The 27,659-nt window shown below is 49.1% G+C and overlaps 1 protein-coding gene across 3 annotated transcripts in view; it reads right to left on the bottom strand.

The window, feature by feature from the left end:
• Positions 1-27,659, bottom strand: part of MTMR4 (myotubularin related protein 4) — a 58,059-nt gene that overhangs the window by 23,571 nt on the left and 6,829 nt on the right. For 2 of the 3 annotated variants that reach the window (XM_074922589.1, XM_074922590.1), the window contains exons 2-4: positions 13,423-13,498; positions 3,026-3,115; positions 459-575 (exon numbers count right to left, since the gene is read on the bottom strand). In XM_074922589.1, the coding sequence (XP_074778690.1) occupies positions 459-575; positions 3,026-3,115; positions 13,423-13,425 (210 nt within the window). In that variant the 5' untranslated portion in view covers positions 13,426-13,498. Of the gene's footprint in view, positions 1-458; positions 576-3,025; positions 3,116-5,496; positions 5,734-13,422; positions 13,499-27,659 lie in introns of those variants that run through there. The other variant, XM_074922588.1, reaches the window with a different exon arrangement.

The following is a 27,659-nucleotide window of genomic DNA, read 5'->3' as shown; positions in this document are numbered from 1 at the left end:
GGCCAGTTACTGACTAAATCACATCCAGACAAGTACAGGTAACTGAACCAAACAGAAGCTGCAATAAAAAATGGCAAGTCAAGACAGTGAGAAAAAGCCTCAGGCTCCTACTGTCTGTCTCTTGATTGTGGGTCTCCAGGTTGGAGAAGTCTCATTAAAACTGGCCTGCAAAAGACCTTAACAGTCTTAAACCCACCAAGTTTAAAGGTTGAATTTAAAGGGAACAGCAAAGAATATTATTATTATTATAATTAATTATTATCCAGAGGAAAACCCCATCCACACAAAATGCAACAGCAAAACAGCAACTGCATGGCCAGAAGTAACTAGAGACAGCACCAGGCTCGGCATCCTTCAAGAGGCTCCCATGCCACAGACCATGGAAATGGCTTATGTCCCCCCAAAATACTGTGAGAGATTATGGTTCGTGCAGCAGGAGCAGGCAGATCCAGACTTACATTGATCACAGAATCCTTGAATTTGATATGAAGCCGGTAGTTGGAGATGGCAATCACAGCATCATTTGCATGGCCAAGATACTCCACTCCCTCGCCCTGCAACACAGTGAATGGGACCTGGAAGGGAGACATCACTAATTCAAGACACATGCAGAGTACTTTGTGCACCATAAATGCCAAGAGCCACTCTTCCCACTGCCTCTGCAGCACATCTCCTGCGGGAAATCATTCACCGCGACGTGCTCTTCGTGCACTGAGAGCAGACAAGAGTACAAACCAGCACTGGTACCCGCTGCCCAGCCCCACGAGATGGATCTTCTTCTGAGGATGCCTCAGGACCCACTGAGCACCCCCTGACAGGTAATTACTTGTGGAGGAGAGGTGCGACCACAAATGCTACAGACACCACCTGTGGGCAACTGGCAGCGAGGGTGTTGTATGTGGGCAGAGGGATTTATGGTCTCTGCTTTTCAAAGAGAGTAAACACAGCCCTGGTGCAAGTGGCATTATAAAGGACACAACTTCAGGCATGGACACAACCTCAGGCACAACTCAGACACGAGCTGTGCACTCCCCAGCTCCAGGCAGAGCCTGATACAACTGGAGTCCTCTGCCCCAAGGCAGCGTCGCACACATGACCCTGCTGTGTCAGGCTACCAGACCCACTGGTACCAATCTGGGTAAGTAAATGAATAAATGTTTTGCCCAATTTCTGCTAACAAAGCTCTGAGGGAATCCCTATGTACAGTTATTTGTCTGACTGAGAAAACTTCGAAGTTACCCATATTTGAATTAAAAAAAAAAAATCCAGATAATCAAATGTCTTTGTTTTTTCCTATCAGTCCAGACATGCTGTAGCTATTTTTAGAACAGGGTATCCTGGCAGATGGCCAAGTCTTTTTTTTTTCTTGTATTTAAAAAAAAAAAAGGCAGAACAGCCTAAAATTCACTAGGCCCCTTTTTTCATAGCTATGTAGACTTCTCATTGTTCCCTGAATGCCACCTACACCAGGTGATGTTGGTAACCAATTATGCAAAAAACGTCATGAAGATTTATCACTTCAGCCAGAGTCCTTCACTTGCCAGACAGGGCATCTGATGAAACAATTCATTACACTGTAATTAGTACAAGTCAGACCACCTTGTCTTTATTTCTAAGTTGTTTCTATGGCTTGGGTATTCGCTGACTAAAAATTGAATTTCCTGGATTTCAAACTTCATGTGCAAGTCACAATTGTACTGACAACTTCTCCATTCTTAAGTTACTTGTACAAAAATAACAACCTTAGACTGGCACCTGTCTGAATACTCTTTGAAAATGTTCATTATTTGACATTAAAAGAATATACTCTTTATTTCTGCAGTTTATTTATGCACACTTGCCAGAGCTGGTTTTAGTTGGCATGTATTTCTTCTGCTTACGTGGCTCTTTCACACAGCAACATAAGGGAGACAGATTATAAATGGGATGCAAGAACTGACAGAGGGAAATCCTGGAATAAACTGACAGGTGCCTCAATACAGTTTGTTATCAAGCCAATGGCATCCTTTTAGACTTCATTTTACATTAAGAGACTTAACAATTTACTGAATGCAAATTACCCTTTGGGAGGGGTGAACTTTACAGTCCTCCACACAGAAGACTAAAGCAGATTCTGCTCTTCTCTGCGTAGTCTCAGCTCAGAGTCCTCTCAGCGGCTTCACCTCCCACAGGCCACAGACCCACAGCCTTGACCCTGTGCAACTCCTCAGTCTGCATTTGCTCCTTCAAGTCAATCATCCCGTTGCCACATTTCAGTCCTTGCTTTTATCAGCACCATTTACCAAGACAATGCCACAGAGAAAAACTCAAATGCTGCAGCAGCAATGAGAACATACAACATGAGCCTGGCTACAGCCACAGGAGGAGCACTGGGACAAGGTGGCAGAGGACTATGTTAAAGGAAGCAACAAACACCAGGAGGCTTTGCTCCTGCTGTTCAGAATACTGCCCCTGCTTGCACAGCAGCCACAGTACCCAGGTCTCTTTCAAGGGCCTTTTGCAGCAGGAGGCTGGAGCTATATGAGGTTTCTCTTTCCCACAGCTCTGCAGGAGGAAAATGCCAGGAGCAATGTGTATTAAGGCCAGATTAGCCATTGCAATTGCACATCATGGCTACCCAGAGCACAGCCTAGTCCTGATACTTGACCTGTCCCAGAGAGCATCTACCTGCTGCAGAGCCCTACAGAGGCAGTGTCACAGTTTCTCACTGTCAGCACAGGCAGACGACAGGGAATACCCAGGTCAGCTCCGTACTGCATCATGCTCCAGCCGTATTTCTAAGCAGCAGATGGGATGCTGTACAAATCGCAGTGTCTGGGCAGGGCTGGGAAGGCAGGGCCAGGGCGTGCAGCGCTGCCGGCAGCAGCCTCCGCACATGCAGAAGGACCTGCCAGTCCAAATGTCACCTACAGCATGGGCCAGCCCACTGCCGCCTCCAGAACACGTCCTGGGCTGGACAACTGCTCTCAGATTTCACATTACCAGAGTCGAGCCCAAAGCTGTCTGGGTTTTCTTAATTCCTTACCTGCAATGACTCTTCCTCCTTTACAAGCTCTTTCGGGGGGAACAAGTCCTTGGCCTGGATATACTCCAAACTGGGAGGGCCTTCTTCACCCTGCATTGCAAACAAAACACACATTGAGACAGGCCCCAGACAGTACATGTTATGAAAAGCCAAAAACCAAAGCTGCTGAATACTCTCAGCACCCCAGTACCTTGGGGATCCCCTGGACCTGTGCACGGAAATGCCCGTTCTGCCTCCAGACCGTACTCTGCATTGCAGGATGCCAGCAGCTCCCCTGGCTGTTGCACTGTTCTGTGTTACAGCACACTGAAAGACTGAAGCAAGTCTCCAAGTCCCATCTCCTCCAACCGTGTGGTATTTGGAAAGCCAAGCAGATACATCTTGACCACGCACAGGATCCCAGACTGATGTGACAGTAATTTGTCATGTCAAATGTTATCCCGTTACCTTCTCTATGGCACCACAGCAGAAACACTGAAACACAGATGGTTTCCATCTACAGTCCAGCTTCAACCTACTCTTTCTCCTCTTAGGTTCATAAGGACTGCTTTTTGGGAGTTTTCATTTTGACTCTCAATCCAAAGAAGTCTGGGAAGAGCTTGAAGGTTTTTGAGGAGAACACGTAACCCAATAACAACTGTATCTAAGTGCACCCAATTCACAACATGCGTTACTGACTGGTGACAGCACCCAAGCATTCATCCTCAGGGCAGCTGAACGTGTCTAACCCGCTCAGACAGACACCCTGGAAAGCCCACGGAGGCCTCAGAGAAGTGGTCTGAGAGGACACATGGAGCCTGGACACAACATCACTGGAAAAGGGGAGAGTGTCTCAGTTTGTGACCTGTGAATCTTCAGTCACTCATGAAATCTCAGTCCCAATTTTCACCAACCCTCATCCCACACTGTCAAACCACTGGCTTGCTGTACGAACGAGCAGCATCCAGATACTCAGCTGAGGATGCTGCTGGGAGCCCAGGATGGTGTTAGTTTCATGTGTATTTGGTGTGGGAACACTTTCTTCACAGTGCCTATTGCTCTCTAACTATAGCTCCAGCACTTATTAGGAAATACTCCGTTCTGTAAGCATCAAATAATATTTTAAAATGAAGTATCTTTCGGGGGAAGTCACCCAAGCCAGAACCCTGAATTTCAATCTGAAGAAATAAGAACCCAACCCTTTTGGCTTCGTTATATTTTAAATGATTCTGAATCTCCTTATGCTGCTGACAGCTGCTCAAGCCTTGGCACCCACAGGTACAGCCTGGCCTGACGTGCTCCCTGGACACTAGGCAGGGGCAGCCAGACCCCACACAGCCCACCTCCTCGGGGCCACATGCTGCTCGTAGCTAGCATAAAATTCAGCATCAACTCCAGCTGGAGGCAAAGGCACTGCCCCTGCTCAGCCATTCACCAGGTCCCTGTGTGAGGCTGTGAGGGACACAGAGCACAGCGCCTGCTCCAGCCACCGCCAGTTACTGGGGAGCACGGGGGCTCGGTGGGCTCTCCTGCCAGCAGCTTGCTCTGATGCCCAGGAGAGCACAAAGGAAAGGTGTGTGCCTGTGTGCCAGTGCAGCAGCCAGGGATCAGAGATCCTCTCCCATCACCTCTTTGCAGCTCACAAAGAAATCCCAGCGAGCATCAGGAACTGGAACAGGGCAGCCTGAGCTCTCCACTGGCCTGGGTGTCCTTGAGTCCCTCCTCTCCTGCAGCACAGGACAGGCGGGAGGCCGAGCATCTCCTGCCACAGCCCGTGCCAGCGTACCAGCAGGGCATGAGGACCAGGATCCTACTCCCTTTACAAGCCAGCCATCTCCTGAAGCCCTCAGAGCCATTTGGCCATGAGACCTTGAGGGGGGGGGGGGGGGTATGCTTTCTGAAGGAAGGGGCGTCAGAGCTCCTCTAAGCAAGAAAACTGTTTTCCCTGAAGGTATAAAAGATGCAGAGCTCAGCACTCCTTCCCACTACAACATCCTCCAGGCAGCATCAGCACAGGGGGGGTCTTGCACACCCCTGCCTTGCACACCGCAGCCATGGCGGGCGCACGGAGCTCCCCTGGGCTCAGCTGCTCTACACAGTAATTTTCCAGCTCCAGGCAAGGACTGGCCGGAGCCTGCGTAGCACGGCCCGTTCACCGGGGCCTTCCGGGAGACTCGACCTGCGGGGCCGGGCACTGCTGTGCCCTTGGGGCCGGGCAGGGCAGGAGCCCGGCAGCGATGGGGGCCACGGAATCCTCCAGCGACACGTGGGAGGGAGGAGAAGGGGGATCCCCCATTGCAGGGGGGGGCAGCACGCCGGGGTCGGGCAGATCCAGGGCAGGAGGATCCGCACCCAGCCCGGCCTCAAGGACAGGCCTGACCGGGGGCAGGCAGCCCAGCCCGGGCGCTGGAGGGGGAAGCTGGCTGACAGCTCTGCCTGCACGGAGGGGAGGACTAGGCGGCGGAGGGGGGGGGGAGGAAATCAGCACTTACAAAGCAGTTGAGCATGGAGCAGGAGACGCGGCCTGGCAGACTCATGTTCATTTCCCGAGGCGGCAGCAGGGCCGGGCACACGCAAGCAGCATCTCCTTCCTCCGGCGCTCTGCTGCTGCCGGCAGCTGCTCCCGAACCGCGGCGCCGGGATTGCGGCAGCCTCCCCGCTCCGCCGCCAAGGGCAGGAGCATCCCTGCCGCCGGTGGCCCCAGCAGGTGCCCGCCGCCGCCGCCGCTCGCCGCCGCTGACAATGGAGGGAGGGAGGGCGGAGGACGGCCAGACTCCACCTACCTCCGAAGGCCGCCGAGCACGGCTCTGCCATCTAAGTGTCTCCCTGACAGGCGAGACAGAAAATGGAGAGCCCGACGGAGGGATCACCCCTCCTCTCTCCCTCCAGTCCCCATGCGCAGGGCTGGCACCTTGGCGACGGGCCGGCGCATCCCTTCCTCATCCCCGGCCTCGCCGAGCGGCCAAGCGGAGCGGCCGGGCGATGGAGCCCGGGCCTGCGGCACAACTCCCGCCCGCACCTGCCCCGGGCCGCGCCGGCGGCGTGTGCGGGAGCGCCGGGAACAATAGCGGCGGGGAAGCCCCGCACCCCGGCCCCGAGCCCCGCACCCCGGCCGATGCTTGCGGATGCTCAACCGGGAGCCCCCGACTGCAAACCTTTACTGCCCCTCCCGCCGGCCCGCCAGGGAGGAGAGGACAAAAGGGGCTGCCCCTGCTGCTGCTTCCTCGCTGCCTAATACTCCCCCCAGCCCTTAAGCCCCCCTTGCATGAACTCCCGTGCGGGCAGGGGGGAGCTGGATGTCTCGGGCTCCCACCAGCACCCATGTGCTGAAGCTTGGCCCCACGGCCACCGCTGCCCTCGCTGACGGCTTGGGCCGTTAACTCCTGCGGGAAGTTTCACCAGCTCTGGTTTAGCAGACAAGAGGGAAATACCTTGGGTGCAGGAAACGCTGTGGGTTGACCACCCAGCACCCCAGCCTCCCAGGAGCTGACTTTTACTACCTGATGCCTGTCAAGTCCACAAGCAAACAGCAAGCCCCCCGGGTCACAGCCCATCCCAGAAGCCAGAGGACAGCAGCCTCCTGGGCAACACCAACTCCATTTCTATCACCAGCAGCTGCTCTGCCCTCCACCTCCCACCAATGAGCCAGAGCGAGAAGCTCTTTCTTAAAATGCAAAATTAAAACATGGCCCTTTGTTAATCCTCTAAGGCCCAGGCCCAACTATTTCGCTCCTATCATACCAGGTTTTTGCTCCTGGACCATTAAAACAGAGCACATCCAGTAGCCGTCAAGCTCCTCGTAGATGTGGTCACTCCAAAGACAGCTCAACCTAGCAATACCAACAGCATTGCAAAAGGCTTTTCTCAAGTCAGGTAAAAGATTTGGGCATTTCTCTGCAAAATCCTTAAGAGTTAGATTATTCTGAGCTGTCTTGACCAAGGGACATCTGTGCAACACCCAGACCTGCTGCCCATCGTCACTACAGGGCAACAAAGCCCAACCAAAAAGCTGTTCAGTGAACTCCCTTGCTGAGGAAACACACAGACTAGTCCACAGGCCACGGTCACACAGACTTCACCATTCAGGAGAAAAGCCCTAGAAGAAAATGCAGCCACGCCTGAAGATAGGCCATGAAATCCCATTACCACCTTGGCTCCATCCCGCTCCACCATTTACTTGGTGCATGGTGGGCAAACGTCAGGCACTGCCCAGCCTCGAGGGCACCAGATTCCAGCTGGCACCCACAAACTGAAACACATTTGCATTACATATAGAGTCAACACAGTGAGAACAGAGGGCTATGGATGAGCTTATGGATTTGTGTGGGCAAAATTAAGAGTGGTGCGAGAGCTGCCCTGCTCCCCACAGGTTCTTCTCTGAGGTGAGTGGCAGAGGTCTGCTGAGAAATCAGAGCAGCAAAAAGTGGAAGGAACCTTTTATACTGCAAAGAAAAGTGTAGCTACAAAAACTGTAAAACCAATTTTTTTCTGACATGTATCAGGAGAAAAGCAACAAAGCACGTCTGTCAGTAACAGCTGAAGCACAGAATTCTCTTAGGTAGAGTCAAAGCATTCATTGCTATTTAACATATTAAGTGCATACAACACATGACTAGTATTTGTAACATACAGAAACATGCATCGGAGGTCAGCTCCGACCCAGAGCGAGATTTTTAAGACCAGCACTTGGTTCAGGGCCTGGACTGTTTCCAGCTTGAGTTGCAGAAGGACCTTTGTAACCCTAAGCTGCAGCTGCACAGAGTTAAAAGGTCGCTCATCAGATCATTACTTTGAATTTCTAACCTAAGGTGACCTGAATATTCACAAATAGATCTTCTCCTGCTTTCATCGAAATATTTTTTGCACTTTTAGCATTAGATAAAGACTCACACATAGCTTAGGAGCTTCTGCCCAAGGGCTGAGCCTGGTGCAGAGCTGAAGCAGACCTTACCCTGAAGCTCAGCAGTGTCTCAGAGGCTCACAGTCTCAGAAGGAACGAGATCCAAACTCCACTGCTATCACCTCTTCCTCCAGCAGTTCATAAAATACCTGCACCCATTTCCACCCAGCCAGACAAGGACAGGAGGGGTGGCAGCGCGCCCGTCGGTGCTGGGCAGCCCGGTTGGCCTGGCGCAGGAATGCAGAGCTCCAGCCTCCTTTAGCTGTCAGCTAGAGGGATTTCCTAAATGCCACCTCAGAAGCCTCCCCAGCTGAACAGCTGGTATTTGCTCTGTTATCACTAACCACCACTAGACTGAACAAGGAAGACAAGGTTATTTTCATGTAACTGGTCTCCTCCAAGTGTCATGCATATGTGAATTCATGCGGGCAGAGAGAGAAACCTCCTTCATTTTCTCTCAACCACAACAACCCTAAAGGTTTCATGTACTCAGAGGAAGACAGGAACTGAATATAACATGGGCAGCATGTTCTTAAGACCAGTTGGCAATAATTAACCCTTTTTCTTCCCACTAGCACTGCACTCTGTTCATGCTGCAAATGGCACTCTCCTGTGCTGCTGCTCCTCCCACCCCCCATCTGTGTGTGCACGCTGCAGGTAAACAGCTTGCAACCTCTCTTTAAGGTTCCAAAAGGGATTTGGAGGCTCTGAGATAGCGCAGTGCTTGGCAAAAATAGGACTGGCACTCAAGGGGCCATTCTGCAGCCTCGGAGGGAGACGGTATTCCCTGTGGAGACATGTCTGCATGCACCAGGAGGCCAGCCTGCAGCATGGGGTTCACGGGGGTGAGCTACCATCTGGTCCCACATACCCAGGGAATCTGTACTGGGAGTGGGGGACAGTCACCAAGATGCTGAAACCTCTCTCAAGGCCCGGGGCCAGCCAACAACCTGAACTGCACCTTTTTGTCAGCAGCTAGCCCAGCTTTCTGCAAGACAGGGAAAGGGTGGTTCAAAGAGGAGCTACCACCCACTCTGTGGGGTCACCTCTGATTCCTCTTCCTGAGTTTGCAGCTCGATCTCTCCTCTTCAGAAGTGACAATCCACCCAAGCACAGATCTGCAAGTGTCTCAAGGAGCTTGAATGACACGAAGAGGTACTGGAGGATCCCAAGCCCCTTGTGAAATATAGGTACTGGCAGAGTCTATCACTTGCAGAAAGGTGGAAGTAAACAGCCAAAGGGTTAAGAAAACTGGTCCTGCCTGCTGCAAGGACGTGCCACCACCAGCACACTGAACTCAGACTTAGCACAACAAATAAATGTACTGTAAATACTCCTTCATTAGGCAGAGGGCACCACTTCCATACCTTGTACATATTAAGGGTGGGCCTTTCATCACCACAGCACAGCGCATCACCCCGCAGATGGCGAGGAGGGAAAGAAAGAGGCTACAGCCATGGATGGCAGAGATCTGAATCCACATCCCTGTCCCTGGTAGCACATGCATTGCACAGCCTGCCCTAATCTGCCTCCAGCTGGATAAAAAGGATAGAAAAATCGGCAGGTGGTGGTGATTGTCCTGGGAAAGTACTTCCAGGACATCAGAAGCAAATCTCCAGGAGCTAGGACAGCTCTGCCTGACAGACTGCAGCTCCAGCAGTCACCGAGCCTTTGCCAGCTGCTGCGGGCTGAGATGCTCCCAGCAGCAGAGGTGTTATCAGGGTATTCTAGTTTATATCTGTCCAGGTCTGAATATTTTCGATGAAGATCAAGGTAGGAACTGGTTATCTAGATCTTTTTACAGGTAAGGAGGGGAAGGGAGAGACACGTATCATTTATCTCATTCTAAAAGTTAGAATCTAAAAATCTATCCTCTTTCTGCTTAGAGGATACCTACATCAGGTGAGCTGAACTGCACTCAGACACCTATTTCTGTTTCTCTCACTGCCTAGGCAGGGGATCTACATAAGCTGATGCAGAAAGCTGACTAGCTGAGGCCAAAGGGACTTCTTGTTCTGCCTCCTTTACTTTTGTTGTATAAAGGGCATCTTTGCTTCAGGTCCCTCTCAAAAATAGTTCATTTCCTCAAAGCCGAAGGAGGTCCTTGGGTGAACTGAAAGGTTGCTGAGCCACTGAGGTGGCCTCCCAGAAATAAACCTCTTAACTTGTGTGAAGAGAAACTACCATTTTATAGCCTGTAAATGAGGACTGGGCTGGTGAGTGCCATCTTTTCATCTTTACAGAATGACAGAAGAGGTTATAGATCTATAATATTACAGTTAATTTGTTCAGAAAGCTGCCCAGTGGTGAGCACTTAACAGAAATATGAAGCAAGAAGCCTTTGAGAAGAAGAACAAAAGAACAGAAGTCAAGGGCTATCAACTCCACATGCGAGCAAGAGGGGACAAGGGATGGTTAACTTGCAAAACGTGACCTAGACTAACAGTCACAGTCCCCTCCAAAGGGTATGAACCATCATGGAAATCTAGATGTCTGTCTTCAGTCTCAATATCCCCAGCAGTAAGAAGAAGGAATGCTGCCATGGAGTTGTGCAGTATGTGGTAAGAGGTGAGCCCTGAGCTGCCGGCAGAGCAGCACAGCAGCTTGCATTAACTTACCCGCCAGGTTAGTTTTAAGTAATGTATTAAGGTATTGAGTGCTGGTTAGGACTTCCATTAGCCAGAGTTAAGGATTAAGCCACCACTAGTGCTGTCTGCAAGGTCATTTTCATCAGCAGTTAGTCTTTGGGGAAGAAACCAGAGGAGTCTTACAAAGCAAACAAAGCTCTTAACCAACGCTAGATCAAGCATTCGTAGCAGTTGAAAGGGGAGAGCAGCTGGTGATCCACATTTGGGGTGCTGCTGAGTAAGGTAGCTTTCGGGCATGCCCTTTGGTGCTGTGCCCTCTGACTGCAGGGATCACGAGTAATTAAGCACTCAGCATGCCTGCAAGGGAACAGTTTCCAGCCAACCCCCCAGCCGCCGACTAAAGGAGGCCAGCCCCATGTGCCCACGGGTTAGCAGACAACCCTGCAGAGCATCCCCTAACCACCAGCAACCAGCCTCTGACCTCCCAGCAGACCTGTGTTTAACCCAGAACTCACAACCCTCCAGACAGGTCACAAAGGGACTCAAAGGAGGTTGTCAAGAGTTTACATCAGCTGTCTACCTCCAACTGCTGACAGAAGCTCAGCTAAGTAGGTGGAGGTAAGTGCTTATTTCTACAGCTTGCAATTTTAAGTTGCTTTCTCTCCCTTGCCATGGGAGACAAAAAGTCTATACTCTCTTCCCAAACCAGTGGGCGAGGGGGTGTGGTTTTGTGTTGGTTGGGGAGTTTTTTGTTTGTTAGGGGTTTTTTTGTTTTTCTTCACAAAAGGAAAAAAAAAATATTTTAAAAAAAAATCAAAGGAACATTTTAATAAAATATGAAAACCCCATAAATTCTTTTCAGAAGGTCCTTTGAAACTGCAAATTCATCTTCAGGTGTTCATAAAGAGCAGAAGACTCTCTTGTCTAAGAAGAAACCAAACCATGTACAACTAAGGGCAGGCCAGGGCAAGGTCAGAATAAGTATCTGTCAAGACACAGGAAAGGAGAACAGTGAAAAGCAAAATCTTCCATGCTTTAGTAAGTCCAAAGTTCCACCCTACACACCCCAGAAAGAATACAGGTCCAGCATGGTGTGACAAGGATTAAAGATGGCTTCTCTACAGAGAAGAATGTAAAAGACTAGAGCTCTTCAGATGTCTAAGGAGAATGTGACAGATCTACAAAATCCCAAAGGGCACAGGGACGCTCGCAGGCAGCACCACATTTCACTCTTACTCCCAATACAAGAACTGAGGACCATCAACTGAAACATGGTGCATGTTCAAAAACAGAGCAAGAAGGTCTAACCCGCACAACTCAGCTCTTTGCTGCAACGTGTCGTGACTGCGTATCTTTACTTGGTTTTGAAAAGCAGCTAGATAAATTCATGGAAGACAAATCTACCAAGGGTTCATAAAACATCAATAAATTGTTTCTGGATTACCCAGTCACTAAGCTGCATATCCTAACAGGTGAAGGCACACACCAGAGAGCTGCTCCCCCCAGGCTCTCCCTGCAACATTCACCAGTGACCCCCCAGCACTGGGGTATCTGACTAGCCAGGCCTTTGATGGACCCAGCCTGACCTTTTCCATGTTATCTGGAGGGAACTTTTATGGATTTTCCTTATGTTTATTCACTTTTTTTTCCCCATTCATATCTGGATACATCTGCATCACTCTCCCCTCAATCCCATACAGAGAAGTTGGGTTTTTACACTTCCAGTATGACACCAGGATAACTCCAATTTGAAGTGTACGACACTTTACCAGCTTACAAGGGCATAATTTCATCTCTCCACTCCAGAGCAAGCTCCTCAAACTGAAGCGTAGCAAGAAGCTCTTCCAACAGAAAGCACAGGAGATCTTGAGGCAAAACCAGGGAGCACGAGGATAGGGACTACCCCAAAAATGTTGCATGCATCACTACTAGAGCTGACACTTCAATTAATGCAGACAGCACATTTCCTTTTCTATTCCAGTTGTTAACAGATCACATGGGGGACAATCCCATAGGGGACGTCACTATTTCCTCAAGCAGTCTGCCAGATTTTTTTTGATTTTTTTTTTTACCAGGTTTAACCCAAATTTTTATGTCCTCAATTTGAATTTCCAGCCCTTTGACTGTTTCTGCCATTCTCCTCTGCACTTCTCCCAACATAATGATACGCTTCTGGCAGCAGCGAGCACGAAGCTGATAATACCCTGTTACTGCAGCAACGCTCAGGCTCCCGGCCCACCCACAGCCCAATATGCAGATCACCATGTCGCCTTCAAACCCCTATTCAAACTACCCCCCTAACGACACTTTCAGCATATCTTTAAACACTCTTGGTCTCCAGCTTTCTTCCTCTCATCAGATCGCATGTATTTTAGGTTATTTGTTGCTGGAGGCATTAACAGCACTTTATGCAATTTTATCAGCGATTTTATCAGTTGTTTTGGCTGTGTTTCAGTCTTTTCAGATTCTCTTATACCATATTTTTCTGTGACTAATTAATGTAAAATTTCCGCTACTTTGGTGGCACCAGAGCATGTTATTAACATGGTGTTAAATCTTCATTGTGAGGCAACAGAGGAACATGACAAGCCCCAGCATTAAGTTTATAAGTAAAAATAAACCAATAAGGCACAAATCTGGATGACTATGTCAGTAGTCCAAGGAGGGCAAAGGGGATTCCAGTCTTATTTACTTTTTTTCCAGTGTATTCCAGTGACAAGTTTAGGGGTAAAATTAACCTACCAACAGCATCTTGACCATAGTAATAAAAGCTCTCTATATTATTATATATAATACACACTGCTATAGCATTGCTCCTTCCCATTCCTGTATTTATTCTCATACATTTACCAGCAGTACAAGATCTGGACACAGAAAGAAAGAACAAAACCATCCACAGAGGACAGAGGCAGACTAGAATCTATACTCACCATCCTCAGACACCGGTCCAAAAATCTCCTGGTTCAATCACAGCTCAGTCTCTTCTTGTTCTTCCACTAGTCTCACCTGCAGCAAATAGGAGACAAACCGGAGCAGAAGTTTAGATCAACAGTAATCATACTGCAGTATGAACACAGAGGGAAAAAAAAAAAACAACAAACACCAAAACCAAAGAGTACAAGAGGCTAGCACCCTGTACCTGTCACTGCTAGCCTCTATTTAGTGCCCTTTTCAGGAGCTGCTGGAAATCAGATTCAGCATCACAGGGGAGACACCAAATCCTTTCAGTCAGCCACCACACACAGCACACAGGACTTGCTGCCCATCAACACACACCAGACAATACCCCAGAGGTACAAAAACCCCACATCTCAGGGGAGCACAGGAGGGAGCTGAAGGAAGAAAGACTTGGTCATTATGGTTCAAGGACCTGGAGAAGATCCTTCTTCATAGGAAACTCAAAGTGTTTGGCAAAGATCACTGTGGTCTTGGGAGGAAATCACCCCTACAATCAAATTTTGTCCTGCCTAGGAGGACAGCACACAAAAGCCAGCTGCCCCTTCTGCCAGCTTTCCCCCCACTAGCAGAAGGCCACTCACAGGAGGTGTTTTGCAGGAGGGGAAAAGCCAAGCAAGACTTGAGCAAGGTCCTGCTCTGAGAAGATCTTTCCAAGAGCACTGGATGATCCCACAGGCGATCCTGGGATTTTCATAGAGGAAGGAGACTCTTCCTCAAGGTTTTCAGATCTCTCTGACATGGGAACATTTGATCCCCAAAATATCTCTCAACGATCGAAATTCTGCCCTCTGTTCTGCTCTTCCAGCCTCACAAAGGGGACCGAATAACACACAGTTAAACACTGCCATCAAAAATGGGTTGAACGCCTGTAGCTGCACTGTACACTCCCGTTCCCAGTGCCACTCACCTGGCTGCACAGCCCCTTCACTGTGCACACAAGTAGCACAGAAATCTGCACACTTGTCCCAATGCTTTCTAAAAATAACAGTGTTTTAAGTGAGGATGTTCAGTATTTGTGTAGTCTGAAGATGTCTTAGAGCTCATCAATCAAATTTCTGATTTCTGTCAGTCACCAGCAGCCTGTAGCATGCCAAAACTCCAGGAACGCTCAAGGTCTTTGCTAAGTTTTGCCACCATTTATTTTAACTTTTTTCCTCCCTAGATGAAATACAAATGTCAACAAATGTAGAATTGGAGACTGTCTAAACATCTCGCACAACATACCCCAGCTGAGAATTACTCCTCCTTCTGCCACTGAGGAATCGGGTCAGCCACAGAGGAGTTTCTGAATACCTGCTCAAGGCCTTCCTTCCCCTTGAGGATTTCTTTCCCAGCCCTGAATTAAGTGAGGTTTGACACCCACACATCAGAAGGCCAAGCTGAACGCCAGCACTGAGGAGTCATTTCTGAAATGCAATCTTTATGGTGAACAAGCTGCACGCAAGTCCCTCAGCGCTGCTGCGCAATGCAGGAGGGAGCTCCCAGCCTGCTCCAGCAGTGCTGTCAGGTAGGACTAATTACCCTTGTACTTTCAGTTAATTTCTCATGTCCTGCCATGCACTCAACAAGAAAGGGCAGGAGAAAGGAATGGGAGTTCAGGAAGGATTCAAAACTTGTGCAATATATTATCTTACGCTTAAAAGCAGATCACCAAGTTTCAGGAAGATATGGAAAAAACACACAGTGGGAATCAACTTTTTTAGGAAAACTGAAAAATCCAAATACTGCAGTATGTCCCTTCAAACCCAGATCTAGACTGTCTCTTTTCAACTATAAACGCCTTTTTCCCACTGTTTAGCAAAATGACCACACATATCAGACTTCACATGGAGACAAAAATCTAGTAGCACCTTACCATGCCATCAGGAAGAGTTGCTGCCAATTGGTGACTTACAAATTAGGTGAAAAGCACAATTATAGCAAGGGAAGTAAAATGTTAAGTATGCTTGGTTCACTAGTCTGAAGATATCTGAATTATTGATAACACCGAATGACACACGAGTGCTTTTCCTGCAGTATGCTTTGTACCAATTTATTAAATCATTGCTAATGGCTACTTCAGTGTCTCCCTTTCTTCTTCTGGAAGTCGGTAATCGCTACAAACTGCAACTCTTTGGTTACATCATGTTTGAGGATGTTCCTCCTCGCTCCCATCCCCCAAGGTACTCTTGAAGCCAGTTGCCCGAGAGGAAGGCAGTTCAGGCAGCCGCATTAGCTCAGCCCGCAGGAATGCCGCCGCTCCTCCGCCCTGAGGGCTTCCTCCTCCTGGCCCGAGCACGGATGAAGCTGAAGGGGCTCCTGAGGATTTATGGGGTGAAGGAAGCCAGGAGATACCACAAAAACCCAAGCACTACTTGTAACACCAAGAAAAGCTTTGGACCTCCAGCACTACCTGAATTATACCTGGCCCAGTGCACCCATCTGCAAGGCAACTTCGTTCATGTACTTATGCAGCTCCCGTTTCAGGAGTGGCTGTGGTCCTCCTCCTTCCAAAGGCTGCCGTGTTCGACTGGCTGCCAGCTCTGCTGCTGTGGCTTCCAGCCAAGCGGTTTCCAGCCCTCAGGAGGGGGAACAGCAGCTGCCCAACACACCCAGCACCACTGCCCGACCCCTCTCTGGGCTGGCACCTACCACCTCTCCCATGAACGTCACGCGTGTGGTTTTGCAGCTGGTCAGGGAGCTGTTTCACATGGAGGAGGTTGGATTCCCCCAAAATCCAGGTCAGAAGCTTCCCTAAAATCTTGGTCACAGGGGACAGGCTGGAGCTGGCCACCTGCTATGTCCAGCCAAGGCAGAGGCTGACGCTGCCAAATTAAACGGGGACCGGAGACAGAGAAAGACAAGACAAAAAGGATTAAATTGGAGAGAAGATAAGAGAACAATGCCCTTTCATGCATGGATGGAAACCACGGCCCAGAGTCTCATGCTGTTGTGCTGCCGTGCAGCCCTAGAGCGCAGGGATTGCGGCCCCATGGCTGTGGGTGGCAGAGCCGGGTGCCTGCTGCCCTCCCCGCTGCCTGGCCCGAGGCAGGCGCAGGACAACGCCAGCAGTGCCAGTCTGGCTGACGAGGCCGGCAGGGTGATGCTGCCTGACACATCTGGGTTGGGGGAAACAGAGAAAATAACTCACTTCTGTTGGGCATTTTTATACCCTGTATCCTACCCTGGAACTATTAATCTCTGAGCCAAACCCTCAGATAACGAGGAAGTGTCTGAGTTGAGAACACTCAAAAAAAAAAAAAAAATCTTACTTTGCTCTCCCTGTAGCCCTCTTGCCCATGTGACTCACGCGTGTTATTGTATACTTTGTTATGCAACTGCGTTATTTCCTCCAGGGATCTTTGCCTCTCCCAGCACGAAACAGAGCAGTGGGGACTGGAGCAGCAGCTGCCTTGAAACCTCTGCCCTTGTTTGCTGCAGATGCTCAAAGAGACACGGGGGCTGTGAGAAAGGAGCCTGGACAGAAGGACCAAGCTCTGCCTGCAGACCTGGACCCGTCCTCCTCCAGGACACTCAGCCACCACCCGAGCCAGACATTTCACAGACAATCGGTGACTATTCCCCATTTTCTGAACTACAGCTCTGGACTCAAACACCCAGGTTGCCTCTCAGCTTCAAGCCAAGTCAACGTGCAATAGAAACGACGTGCGCTGGAAAACCCAACTCTCCAAGCAAACAATTAGGCTGTCAAAAATCAGGAGAAACGTTTACTCTGCTTCTCCACATCTCACGGAGGTGCCATGAAAGCATACTGCTGCTTCACCAATCGGTATTTACAGAAGCCTCACAGAAAAGCTTGTGAAAAGCTTAATAGCCCTGCCTTCAGCACAGCTCCACTAACGACAGCGAGCCAGGCTTAGGAAACACTGAATAATAAGGCACAGCACGGCCGCTCCCCACGATCACCTGCCGTAGGCACAGTGCGAGGAGCAGAGGTCCTTTGGGAGGGAGCAAGGATGCCTGTCGGGGCGCATCGGGGTACTTCAGACTCACACACGGGGCTTTAGAAAGATGGGAAATGCAGCAAGCGCCGACTGCAGCTTCCAGCCTCGTTAGCGCTGCTGCGACACTTCTCGGTGCGCACCCCGGGCGAGGTGGGTGGCCCCTCTGGCAGCTCCACGCTTCCCGCTAGGAGACTCGATTTTAATTGCTTATAAAGCTTCACCAATTGTTTGCAGTTGGAGCGAAACTCTCTGCACTCAGTGCCTGCCCCAGGCAGAGATTTCGTTTTAATTTCAGCTAAAATGGTAGAGTTAGTCCTGATGTACTTAATGGGGAAAAACAAGTCCCAATATTAAACAGGAGATGTTAGAAGAAACAGTCAGGAACCCTATTAGCCTTATTTTGATCCCAAATGAAACAGAACAGCCATCTCAAGCTTCTCAACTAATTAGAGGCTAAAAATATAATTAATTGTCAGACCACATAGTTACATGCAAAGCAGATTGTATGGGATGGTCTTTGTTATTTTAAGCAAAATTACAGGTCCAAAGGCTGTTTCTAATGAAGGCCGCTACCAGCTGGTCTTCGACAACGACAAAATTTTACTGATGAGTAATTATTAAAAAGACTGGGCTACCAGAGCTTAGGAATGTCACAGTAGTATCAGATGATGATGACAACAAGGTGCCAAAGTATTCAGGTTACTCTGCAAGGCTAAGTGATCATAATTTAACTGCATGTGGGTATAACCAGAGGCAAGGTATGAATTCAGAAATCCAGAATTACCCACAAGATGAAGGGATGTTGGAAAACAGCAGGTCACGTGCCTTAGAGAACCCCACAGTCACCTCTGCGTGAGCTGCTCAACAAGGAGTAAGCAAAAAGTGTACTGAAATAATATATAAAAGAGTCGTAAACAGGAGAGGTGGCAAACTGATGGCATTTCTGTCCCCAGCGCTGCTAGGACCACGGCTGCAACTGCCTCCAGCTGGCCCGAGCTAAGACAACAAGTTTGAAGCAGAAAGACAAAACCCATCTAGTGATCCAAAACAAAACAAGCTCATGTATGCAGCTTAAAAAGAAAATAAAATAGCAGACTTGTTCAATATGTTTAAGTATTTATGCAAAGTACAGTCAGCTCTGGGCAACTCTGCTGACAAGGATATAACTCAATCCAATTACTGGGAGATGAAGTCTCAGAATTGCATAAATTCCATCAAGCTTATGAAAAAAGCTCTCCTTTTTACTGCTTTGAGTATTTAATAGGGATCAGGTACTACTTTTTGTCCAGGTCTGAATATGTGAAACCCCACCGACTTCTGAGTAAGCAGAGCTGCCAGCGACGCCCTCGGCACACCCCACCTCCAGCTGCTCTTCCAGAGGAGATCAGTGACTCGGAATTACAGACAGAATCTCACATTCAAAATTAACCCACCTGCAAGATGTGGGGAGGGGAGGAGATGTTCTCCCAGGGCAGGAGGCACTTCCCATGGCACTGCAGCTCTGCACATGCATTACCCGTCCCGAGTACCAGGAGACAGTCTCAACAAGAAGCAAGACACGGACATCACCTCGCTCAGCCCACAGCACAGAACCAGGTACCGCCCGAGAGCTGAACCACTCCAGCTTACCCACAGCCACCATGGCAGCTGGGAGAGGGTCACAGCTTGCAAACCCTTCCTGGCTGTCCAATCTTAAGAGTCAGTTCATGATTAAAATGCCCTGAAAATGTTTTTCTTCTTATTAAAAACTATCAAGGCCTTTTTGAAGACTGATTAGGCTTCTTCCTGCATTCAAAGCAGGAACATCCAGGTTTTAAACATGGGATTGTACCCAAGAGATCAGACCAGGACACATAAAGCAGCTCTTTGCTGCTCTGTGGAGACCAGGGAAAGCTGCTGTAGCCAGAAATGCTCCTGAGTACACAGCACCATCCTACAGGAGAAATTCAACTTTTGACCCTCAAAAACATACCCAGATTTGGCTAGTGCTTTGCTAGTCCTCATGCACACTCTCAGACCAAGTTTATACAGCTGTACAGTGAAGATGTCAGGGCCCATCCTCCAAGCCAGCACTGTTATTGGTCATGGTAACACGGTGTAACACATGGGTAACATGGGGACAGATTATCCAGTCCTCCCTGACAGACAGCCAGGCATCGAGGACGAGAGAAACAGTATATGCATGTGCCAGCTGCAAAAGAGGGTAGTTGAATGTGTGTGCATGGATAAGATTACAGAGTGCAGAGCAACAGGAGGACAGAAACCAGAGCCGTGCTGGGAGAACAAATCCCGAAGGAAGTGCTGAAGGAGAAGCAGAGTGAGGGAGCAAACGGGCAGAGCAAGCTCAGGGAAGGGATTTCAGAAGCACAACTGTCATGGAGTCAAACATCCTGAATGGTGAAGGGCGTAAGAATAATTTGGAGATTTTGCCAAGCTCGAGGTTTTTTGCAGCAGCAGTTCCAGTATAGCAGGTAAGGCAGGTTGAGGAGAAGAGGGACTTCAGTCCAAATGGGCTATGTATGAGGGATTTACCAGGAAAGCGGGGAAGAAAAATCAGTCACAGGAGGTGAGCAGGAGCAGAGGTGAGCTTTGCCTTTAATAAGGAAGAAACTACACAGCATGGGGAAAGATTCAGAGGCAGGTGAGAAATTGAGAATGAGGGGGAAGAGGAATGGTGCAATATAGGAGAGGAATAGACAGCACAAGTTCAGAGGCAAGAGGACAGATCTGATGAGAAGTTGTGCCTGGCACAGAGAAAGGAGAGCCATGAGAAATGCGGAGATGCAGGAGGGCATGTTGACACAGTATTTTGCCTTTTTTCCCCTCTGAAAAAAACAAGGTCCTCTACATTAAAAAGGAAGAGGAAGGAAGACTGGAGAAATCAAGAGGTGTGTCTGGAGCAGCCACGGGCTTAATGCCTGACAAAAAAGCAAAAAGCTCTTGTTTAGCAAAGACCAGAGCACATCCAACATGAGCCTTGAGCCCCCAATGCCACAGGCAGGCCTGACTCTGGAATGCTGCCAGAAGTGAGAATACACAGGAGATATGGGCTGGAGATCAGAGCTTGGGAAGAGCAATGCAGACCCCGAGGGCAGACACTGGTGGCCACAGGGGATTCTGCTGGAGCTAGGCTGGGCAGCCCCGGAGTGGGAACGGCACCGGGGCACAGACAGTTCTGGGGTTTGTGCTGGTGAACGGCGGAGGACTGCTGAGGGTGGAAGAAACATCGAAAGCTGCAGCCATGGTAGGAAGGATGTGGAGAGAGATGGAGGAGGAAATGGGCAAACAAGACTAGAGCTTGGGGGAGGAAAATACCACCAGAATTTGAAAAATGCCTAACTCAATAGGCTGGGCCAGAGATAAGCACAGAAGAGCCCTTACTCATCTCTGCGCTCTAGTCCCAGGGAATCGCTAAGCCTGGGAACAATACTGAAGTGGTCAAATGACAACTTGTTTTGTGGAAAAGTGAAGAAAAAGGGGAGAGGGAGATCTTCACAGTGCATGCAAGACACACGACCACTCTGTCCATCCTATCCTTTCCTCTGCTAAGGTCGCCCTGCCACGTCTCGCTCAGCCAGGTGTCAGGAGAGATGGATACAACAAAGAGGAGCCAGTAAAGAGTTTACACCACATACAGAGAGACAGACTGATGTCCTCTGAGCTGGAGTCTACCTACAGCAAGAAGGGTCCAGCTGTGCCACCCAGATGTCATCAAGGTGTGCAGGATTACAAGGGAAGAGAACAGAGCCCAGCGCTTTGTCAGACCCCTAATGAGCACCACAATCCATCACTGCAATGATTTTAAGCTTAATTAATTTCAGCAGCATGCCTGCCTGCCAGCTGACTCCACTCTTTACATTAATAGCAGTGAAATCAGAGTTTCAAGGGGAAAACAGTAACTTCAAAGGAAGCCCCACAAGCTGCAGAACAGGACCATTAGCATGCCTTACTCAGCATCATCTCCTTTCTCTTGCCAAGGCTGTGGCAGTGGAATACTTCGCTCTGCAGGCGAAGCAGCCCAGGGCTGGGGGCAGCCGGTGGCACCAGGTGGCAGCAACACACCAGGGACGCTCCCCTGCCAGGTCAGCCTCTGCCTCCTCCTTCATCTTCCTAACAAACTGGCAGAGAACAGGGACTGGCAAAGGCTCTGCCGATGCCACACACACTGCCATCGCTGCGCTGATTCATTTTCCATCTCAGCCAGCGAGAAGCTGAGACACCAGCTGAGAGTGAGACAGACCCCTCATTCATTTCAACAGCACATGGAGGAACCATGGACCCAAAGAGTCCCCACCACCCTCATGCCATCCCCACCCTCCAGGCCTTCTATCCCAAACCGGCAGAGAAGGGATTTGAAGCCAAGGCTCCAAGCTGAACTTCATAACCACTGGACTAACAGAGACAGGAAGCACAGCTTTGGCAAACATTTCCAAAGACCCCTGTAACTCCAGCCCGTTGTTCTCCAGTTTTGTTTGCTTTTCTTTAAAAAAAGCAGTTGGGACATTTTGAGTCACAATTAAGCCTTTATTCAAGTACAAACAATTGCCTGGTCCCTACCCAAAGCAGTGCAGATGGACCCATCCCAGCTGCAATCCAGGCTCCTGCCTGCTCCCAGTTCTCTGCCTGTAGCCCCAGAGACACGCACGGGCACAGGGCTCCCTCTCATTCTGCTCCTGGCAGCCCTGTTAACCTCCCTCCACACCATGCCATGCTCAGATTTTAACTAAATCTCAGGAAGGAAACAGCAACAACTTCAAGGAAATGGTGCCTGAGCTACTGAGGTCACATCCCAAGTCTCCAGGCCGGAGAAGCACTGTTTAAACTGGTCTCTGTGCAAACACTCATTTCTTCTTATGCATCAAGAGAATTCACCTTTTAATTCCCATCAACTTGTGGAGTCTTTGACAGCCACAGTTTTCTTTGAAAGGTAGTCTTTGTGACTGTAGAGAAAAAGCCTGAAATATGCGATCCAAACACACCAGAAGGCTCAGAAATCAAAAGATAAAAGTCCTGAAGCATGCCACTCCCCGTCTCCACCTCATACCAACTCTCCCCCAGCCAAGTTCACGGCTCTTCAGAGCACCCAGCTGCAATAGGCTTGGACTCACCATCTGGGGACAAAGTAATTTCATCTAAACAGCAGCAACACAACTTCAGCCCAGTTGCTATTACAAATGTAAATTCTATTACTCTCTTATACAGGTGTGTAAACACACTCATCCGGTATTATTTCAGAAGTTCTCAGGTTTCCAAGGCATCTGCCTGCAGCCAGCAGGACCGACAAGGAAACTGTACCCCTCAGTAAAGGCAGCTTGACAGGCCAGGCAGGATGCCTCTGGCATCCAAACTGGTGCTAGACTAAACTGGTACCTGTCTATAAGCATCTGGATCCCCCCTGGGATTCAACAGAAACAGAGTCTGAAAAAAAAAATAAAATTCTGTTATTCCAGGTGATCACATGCCCTATAACAGTCCTGCAACACTACGGGGTTTGACAGCCCCGAGATGGCCACGCTTCCAGCTCCAGCTGTGTCTCCTCAGCACTGAAACCCCCGGGCTTGCTGTGCACGTGCTGCTGACCAGAGGCTGAGCCCAGGCCAGAACCCATGAACCACCATTCGCATACAAAATTTCTAGGAGAGCCTGTTTCCTCCAAGGGTAATTTTCCTCTAGAGAAAGAAAAATGAATCTTTTTTTAGTTACCCACATAAACATGTACATGAGAAGCTACAACCGAAACTAAAGCAGGTCTGAGAGAACAACATATCGAGATTTCTTCTCTTGACTCACTCAAACCAAGCCCAGCCTTCTCAGCAGCCTCCCCACAACCAGATGCACCTACAAGAGGAAGAAAATCCTGTACCAGGGACTTCAGCAGTGACAGCAACACCCAACCCCTCGAAACGTAGCCGGGAACACAGCGATAAACACCTGCTCAGGGTTTCTACCACCAAGCTACAGGAAGACAGATGACCACAAGAGGAGAGGAAAACCCTTTTTACTAATAAGTTAAGAGCTCACTTTCAATTACACATTCAGCTTGAAATTTGTCACTTTTTGCTGAGCACAGTCATCCAACGGGCAAACCTGGCAGCTCCTGCGGAAGTGATGGGTTTGCAGGCAGCTTTTCTGGATGGTATGTTATGAAGACAGCCTGGATGTCCTCCTTCCCCACGCCACTGCAGAGAGGAGCACTCTCAGGGCTTCGTGTTGTCACCACTGCTCTTCCCTACCAGGCATGTACAGCAATAAACTCAGAAACCTGCACCTCATGAGGCTTTTTCTGGGTACGGTATCACACAGCTCCCTCCCAATACCAAGCAAATACTTAACCTGGCCTTTAACAATTCTCCTTTCCCATCCCAACCCCCAAAATCTCTGGTTGAAAAAGATTAAACTGGAGCCTCCGGTCTTTATCTTCTAGGTATCTGGAGCCTTCAAAAATGTTTTGCAATTTAGCAGTGAAAAATCATGTGAAGGGACTGCCTTGCACACTGATCTGCTTTCATTAATAAACTCACCTCAAAAGACGTGGGCAGGACAGCAAGTTCAGGTGACCTTAACTGCTACCGTCTCTGCTCTCTACCATGACCTTAACTGTTTCTAAAAACAGTGCTGTCCATGACATCCTCTCAAAAGGCACTCTTAGAAAGGGAAATCCCCAGCCAATCAATAAAAGGAAAGAGAAGGCAATTTGATATATATAGCAAGTCCCCTGCTTATCCAGCAGCAAGAGCTGCCCAAATTCACAAGCATTGTCCCTTCTTCGCTACCAGCTTCCACCAGGACAGGGTAGGAAGGTGCCACCTGACAAGGTCAGTACTGAAAGGAGCCTGAGGATTTATACTCATCTACTGCAATTCACACAGATTTTTTTAGTGCTAGAAACAGAGCCTAGGATTTCCTACCTTTAGTGACTGTATTAGAAGTCATTAAGGATCAAATTCCTGCCTGTAAAAGGTTTAGGACAAAAATGAAATGCATTAGACTAGCTATAGCTAAACACAAAGACAAATCTCAGGAGGCAAGGGGATTTTTATCATCTTTGCTCAAATATGAGATAGTCATCTTCCTCCTGTCAGCGCATCAGTGACACGCACAGATGAAACGCCATGGCTGAACCAGCGGCACTTCAGTCGGCAATTTCAGCTGAAGCCAGACTTTCCCCACCACTGTGTATTCATTTCAGCACACACTCTGCAACACCAGCCAGCATCTGGGGCCGCAGCACAACAGCTCCGGGTGCCGGCAGGCACAGGAACAGGCAGAGCAGAAACCTGCCTCTGAAAGAAGTCAGAGTCACAGCACTCGAGGAGGTGTCCCGCTTCCCATCCAGTATCACTCCAGTAACAACCCTTTGCTCTGCGGTTTTGGGGGGTGGGAGGAAGCAGAAGGGGCAGCACGGTTACCCGCAGCACAAGTGCGGTGGGATCCCAGTGCTGGGCGCTCTGCTCCCCAGGGAGAGCCAACAGATGAACCAGCTGCTCGTTCGAGCTTTGATTTCGACTGCTTCGTCATTAGTAAAACACGCTGAAAATGTGACTTCCTCTGCTACAAGACCTATTGAACCTTTTCTGAGAAGTCTAAGTAACTTCCTCTCATATTTCAATAAAAGAAGGCAAACCCACAGGCAGAACAGTTTCTCTCATTCTTCTGGAAATTCTTCTAGTAGAAACACGTATTGAAGAAGGAAAGATGCAGTAGAAGACAGACAAAGGGAGGGAGGGAGGGGGTTTCACTTCTCCTCAAGCCTGTGTTTTATTATAAAACAAAACTGTTAGGCCACTTTACAGAACGAAAATACTTTTGCTTCCTCTTTTGCCTCATTTAGCAATGGAAATGAAAGCTCTGCACACTGTTTCCTAATGAGGCGGTTAGAAGTCTGCATAGAACCTCTGCATTCAACAGTTTTATATTAAAAAATAACCTCCATTTACTCTCCCTGCCAAACAAAACAGGCTCTGTCTATGATCATCTTATCCAGCATCCAAAGGTGCTTGGCTCCCCTCTTTCTGATGGAAACGCTGCGAGCAGGCAGCAGAAAGGTATCCTTCTGCCCGCTGGCACGTCAGGAGGGACGACACTCCCCAGAGAGCAGTGCTAGCAGACTGAATATATTATTAACTTTTCAAATTACAGAAGGGGAAAAGAGCAAACAACAGAGCAGGTAAGAAGTGATCTCATGCCAGTCCAAGGAAGTGCAAAGGACAGGAGGGAGGGGTATGAGTTGCTTGCTGGCACATACCAGCCCTGGCATCCACTCCTCCTGTGGATCTGCATCCAGTTCGTGCTGGCTGCCTGCCGGTAACATGGCTTTCCCTCCGGCAGCTGCCTGCAATATGTCTCCAGGCTGCCCTATAATGAGCACAGTACTGTGGGTGCTAGAAGCTACCAGCTCTTCTAACAGGAATGGTCAGTGGTGTGAGTCAGCCGCAGGTACAAGAAAGGACATTACCAATTCTTCAGACAAAAGCATGCCCATTCATTTATTTCTTCTGATCATTTATTTGACTTAAAGTACTGCAGAGGCTTCCCTGCAGGCCTAGCTCCTAAGTCCATCAAATCTCAGCCTGAGGCAACTCCACTAATTATCACTTCCTGCACCAAGTCTCATCCCTCACCTTCAGCAAGCAGAGAAGCTCCTCTCCAACACAAATCTTCACACTACCAACTCGCTGCACTACAAAGAGAAAGCATCTGCTCTTCTAATTTGGCACCCCGATAACCCACAGTATCATGACATTATACAGGAACACTGTCAACATCATCGCTTAATGGTTCAGGCAAAGATTAATTTTGCCCAGGTCACCTCTGAAAGCCGCTGCCTCCCCGAAGCTCCCACTCGGTATTCTCACCAGGCACTGCAGACGCCCACTTGAAGGATCACAACTGCCAGGCTGAGACACATAAATGAAGCTGTCACAGCTGTCAGGCCAACATGAGCAGAAGGATCAGAACAAAGCTGCTCCAACAACAACTTTGATTAAGGTACTGTTTCCACTCCAGGCAGAGGAGCATTTGACAGTGCCCTAAAGATGGTGCAATCTGGCAAAGCTACAGGGAAAGTCTGAGACCTCTTAAGATCCCCCTGGGGATTTCTGTACAGTACCTGGGAGTCTCCCACCATGGCCCCTTCCCTCACCACAAGACTTCTAACGAAAAGATTGTGTATTCTTGCTGTTATGTGCCCTTTAGTTACAATTGCCACTAGGATGATGCGCTGCAGGTTCAACCCCCCTGGAAAATAGGGACTTCACAGCTTAAATAAGCACTTCTCCTTTGAAATCAAGGTACTTTCTCTTCCCATAGGCAGCTAAATCCACACATGAAAGCCCAGTGTACATCAAGAACAGACATTCAGAGCTCAATATACTTTTCATCTGCCTGAGTTAGAGACAACAAGGCCCTGAGCAGGGTAGCAGTGTGGGAGATGGACCAGGAATAGAAAGGATACCCAGCACTGGGTTACCCAAGGGATGATAAAACTCTCTAAATCTAGAAATAAAATGACTTTATAAAGGCACTTTACCACACAAGCTCTACTACCAATCTGAGCCTAGCGGTGTTAGGGCTGGCATCAGTACCAAAACTCACGATCACCTGGTTAACAGACTGTCAGCTCAGCTAGGCTACAAATTTTACACAAAGAGCCACCGCTAACCTCAGCTATGTCCCCCTCCCTGGACACACTGTTATTCCCTGCTCTTGCAAAGAGGGAGCACGGAGAGTCCCTGGCACCTTGTGGAAACCAGGTTCAGACAGAGAAGTTCCCTTGCTGCAAGCTAGATGAGATTTCTTTTTTCCCAGACTCCCTCTCTGTATATCCACAGCTACTTGCTGGGTTCGCACACATACCCGTGGCCTCCAGATATCACCAGGTTGCCAGAGAAGGTGCACAGAGAGGGCACTGGGAGCTTGCACTTCCTAGAGTAGTTGTCTCTCGTCAGCTGCTTGTAAAGGGCGTGGATATGAAAAATGCAAGCCAGTAGCTCCCCGACAGAGGAACATTAAGCACTGGCTCTTTCTAGAAGCAAATCTCCCCTCCATAGCAGGCAGGTGATAAACAGCCTTGTGCAGGTGAGAGACATGTTTGCAGAGGACAGAGAAGAACCAGGCACATTGTCTAGAAGCACAAAGGATACAGATACACAGAAGTAAAGCTGATACCCCAGAAAGAGGAGACAGAGTTAATCCCACTGCAGGGATCCCAGCCATTAGGCTGTCTAACCCATTGGGACTGTAGGGAAATGGCTGCCCAGCAGCAC

The sequence above is a fragment of the Athene noctua genome, chromosome 19 (genome assembly GCF_965140245.1).
Source record: "Athene noctua chromosome 19, bAthNoc1.hap1.1, whole genome shotgun sequence".
Classification (NCBI taxonomy): Eukaryota; Metazoa; Chordata; class Aves; order Strigiformes; family Strigidae; genus Athene; species Athene noctua.
This window is presented reverse-complemented; position numbering and strand designations above follow the sequence as displayed.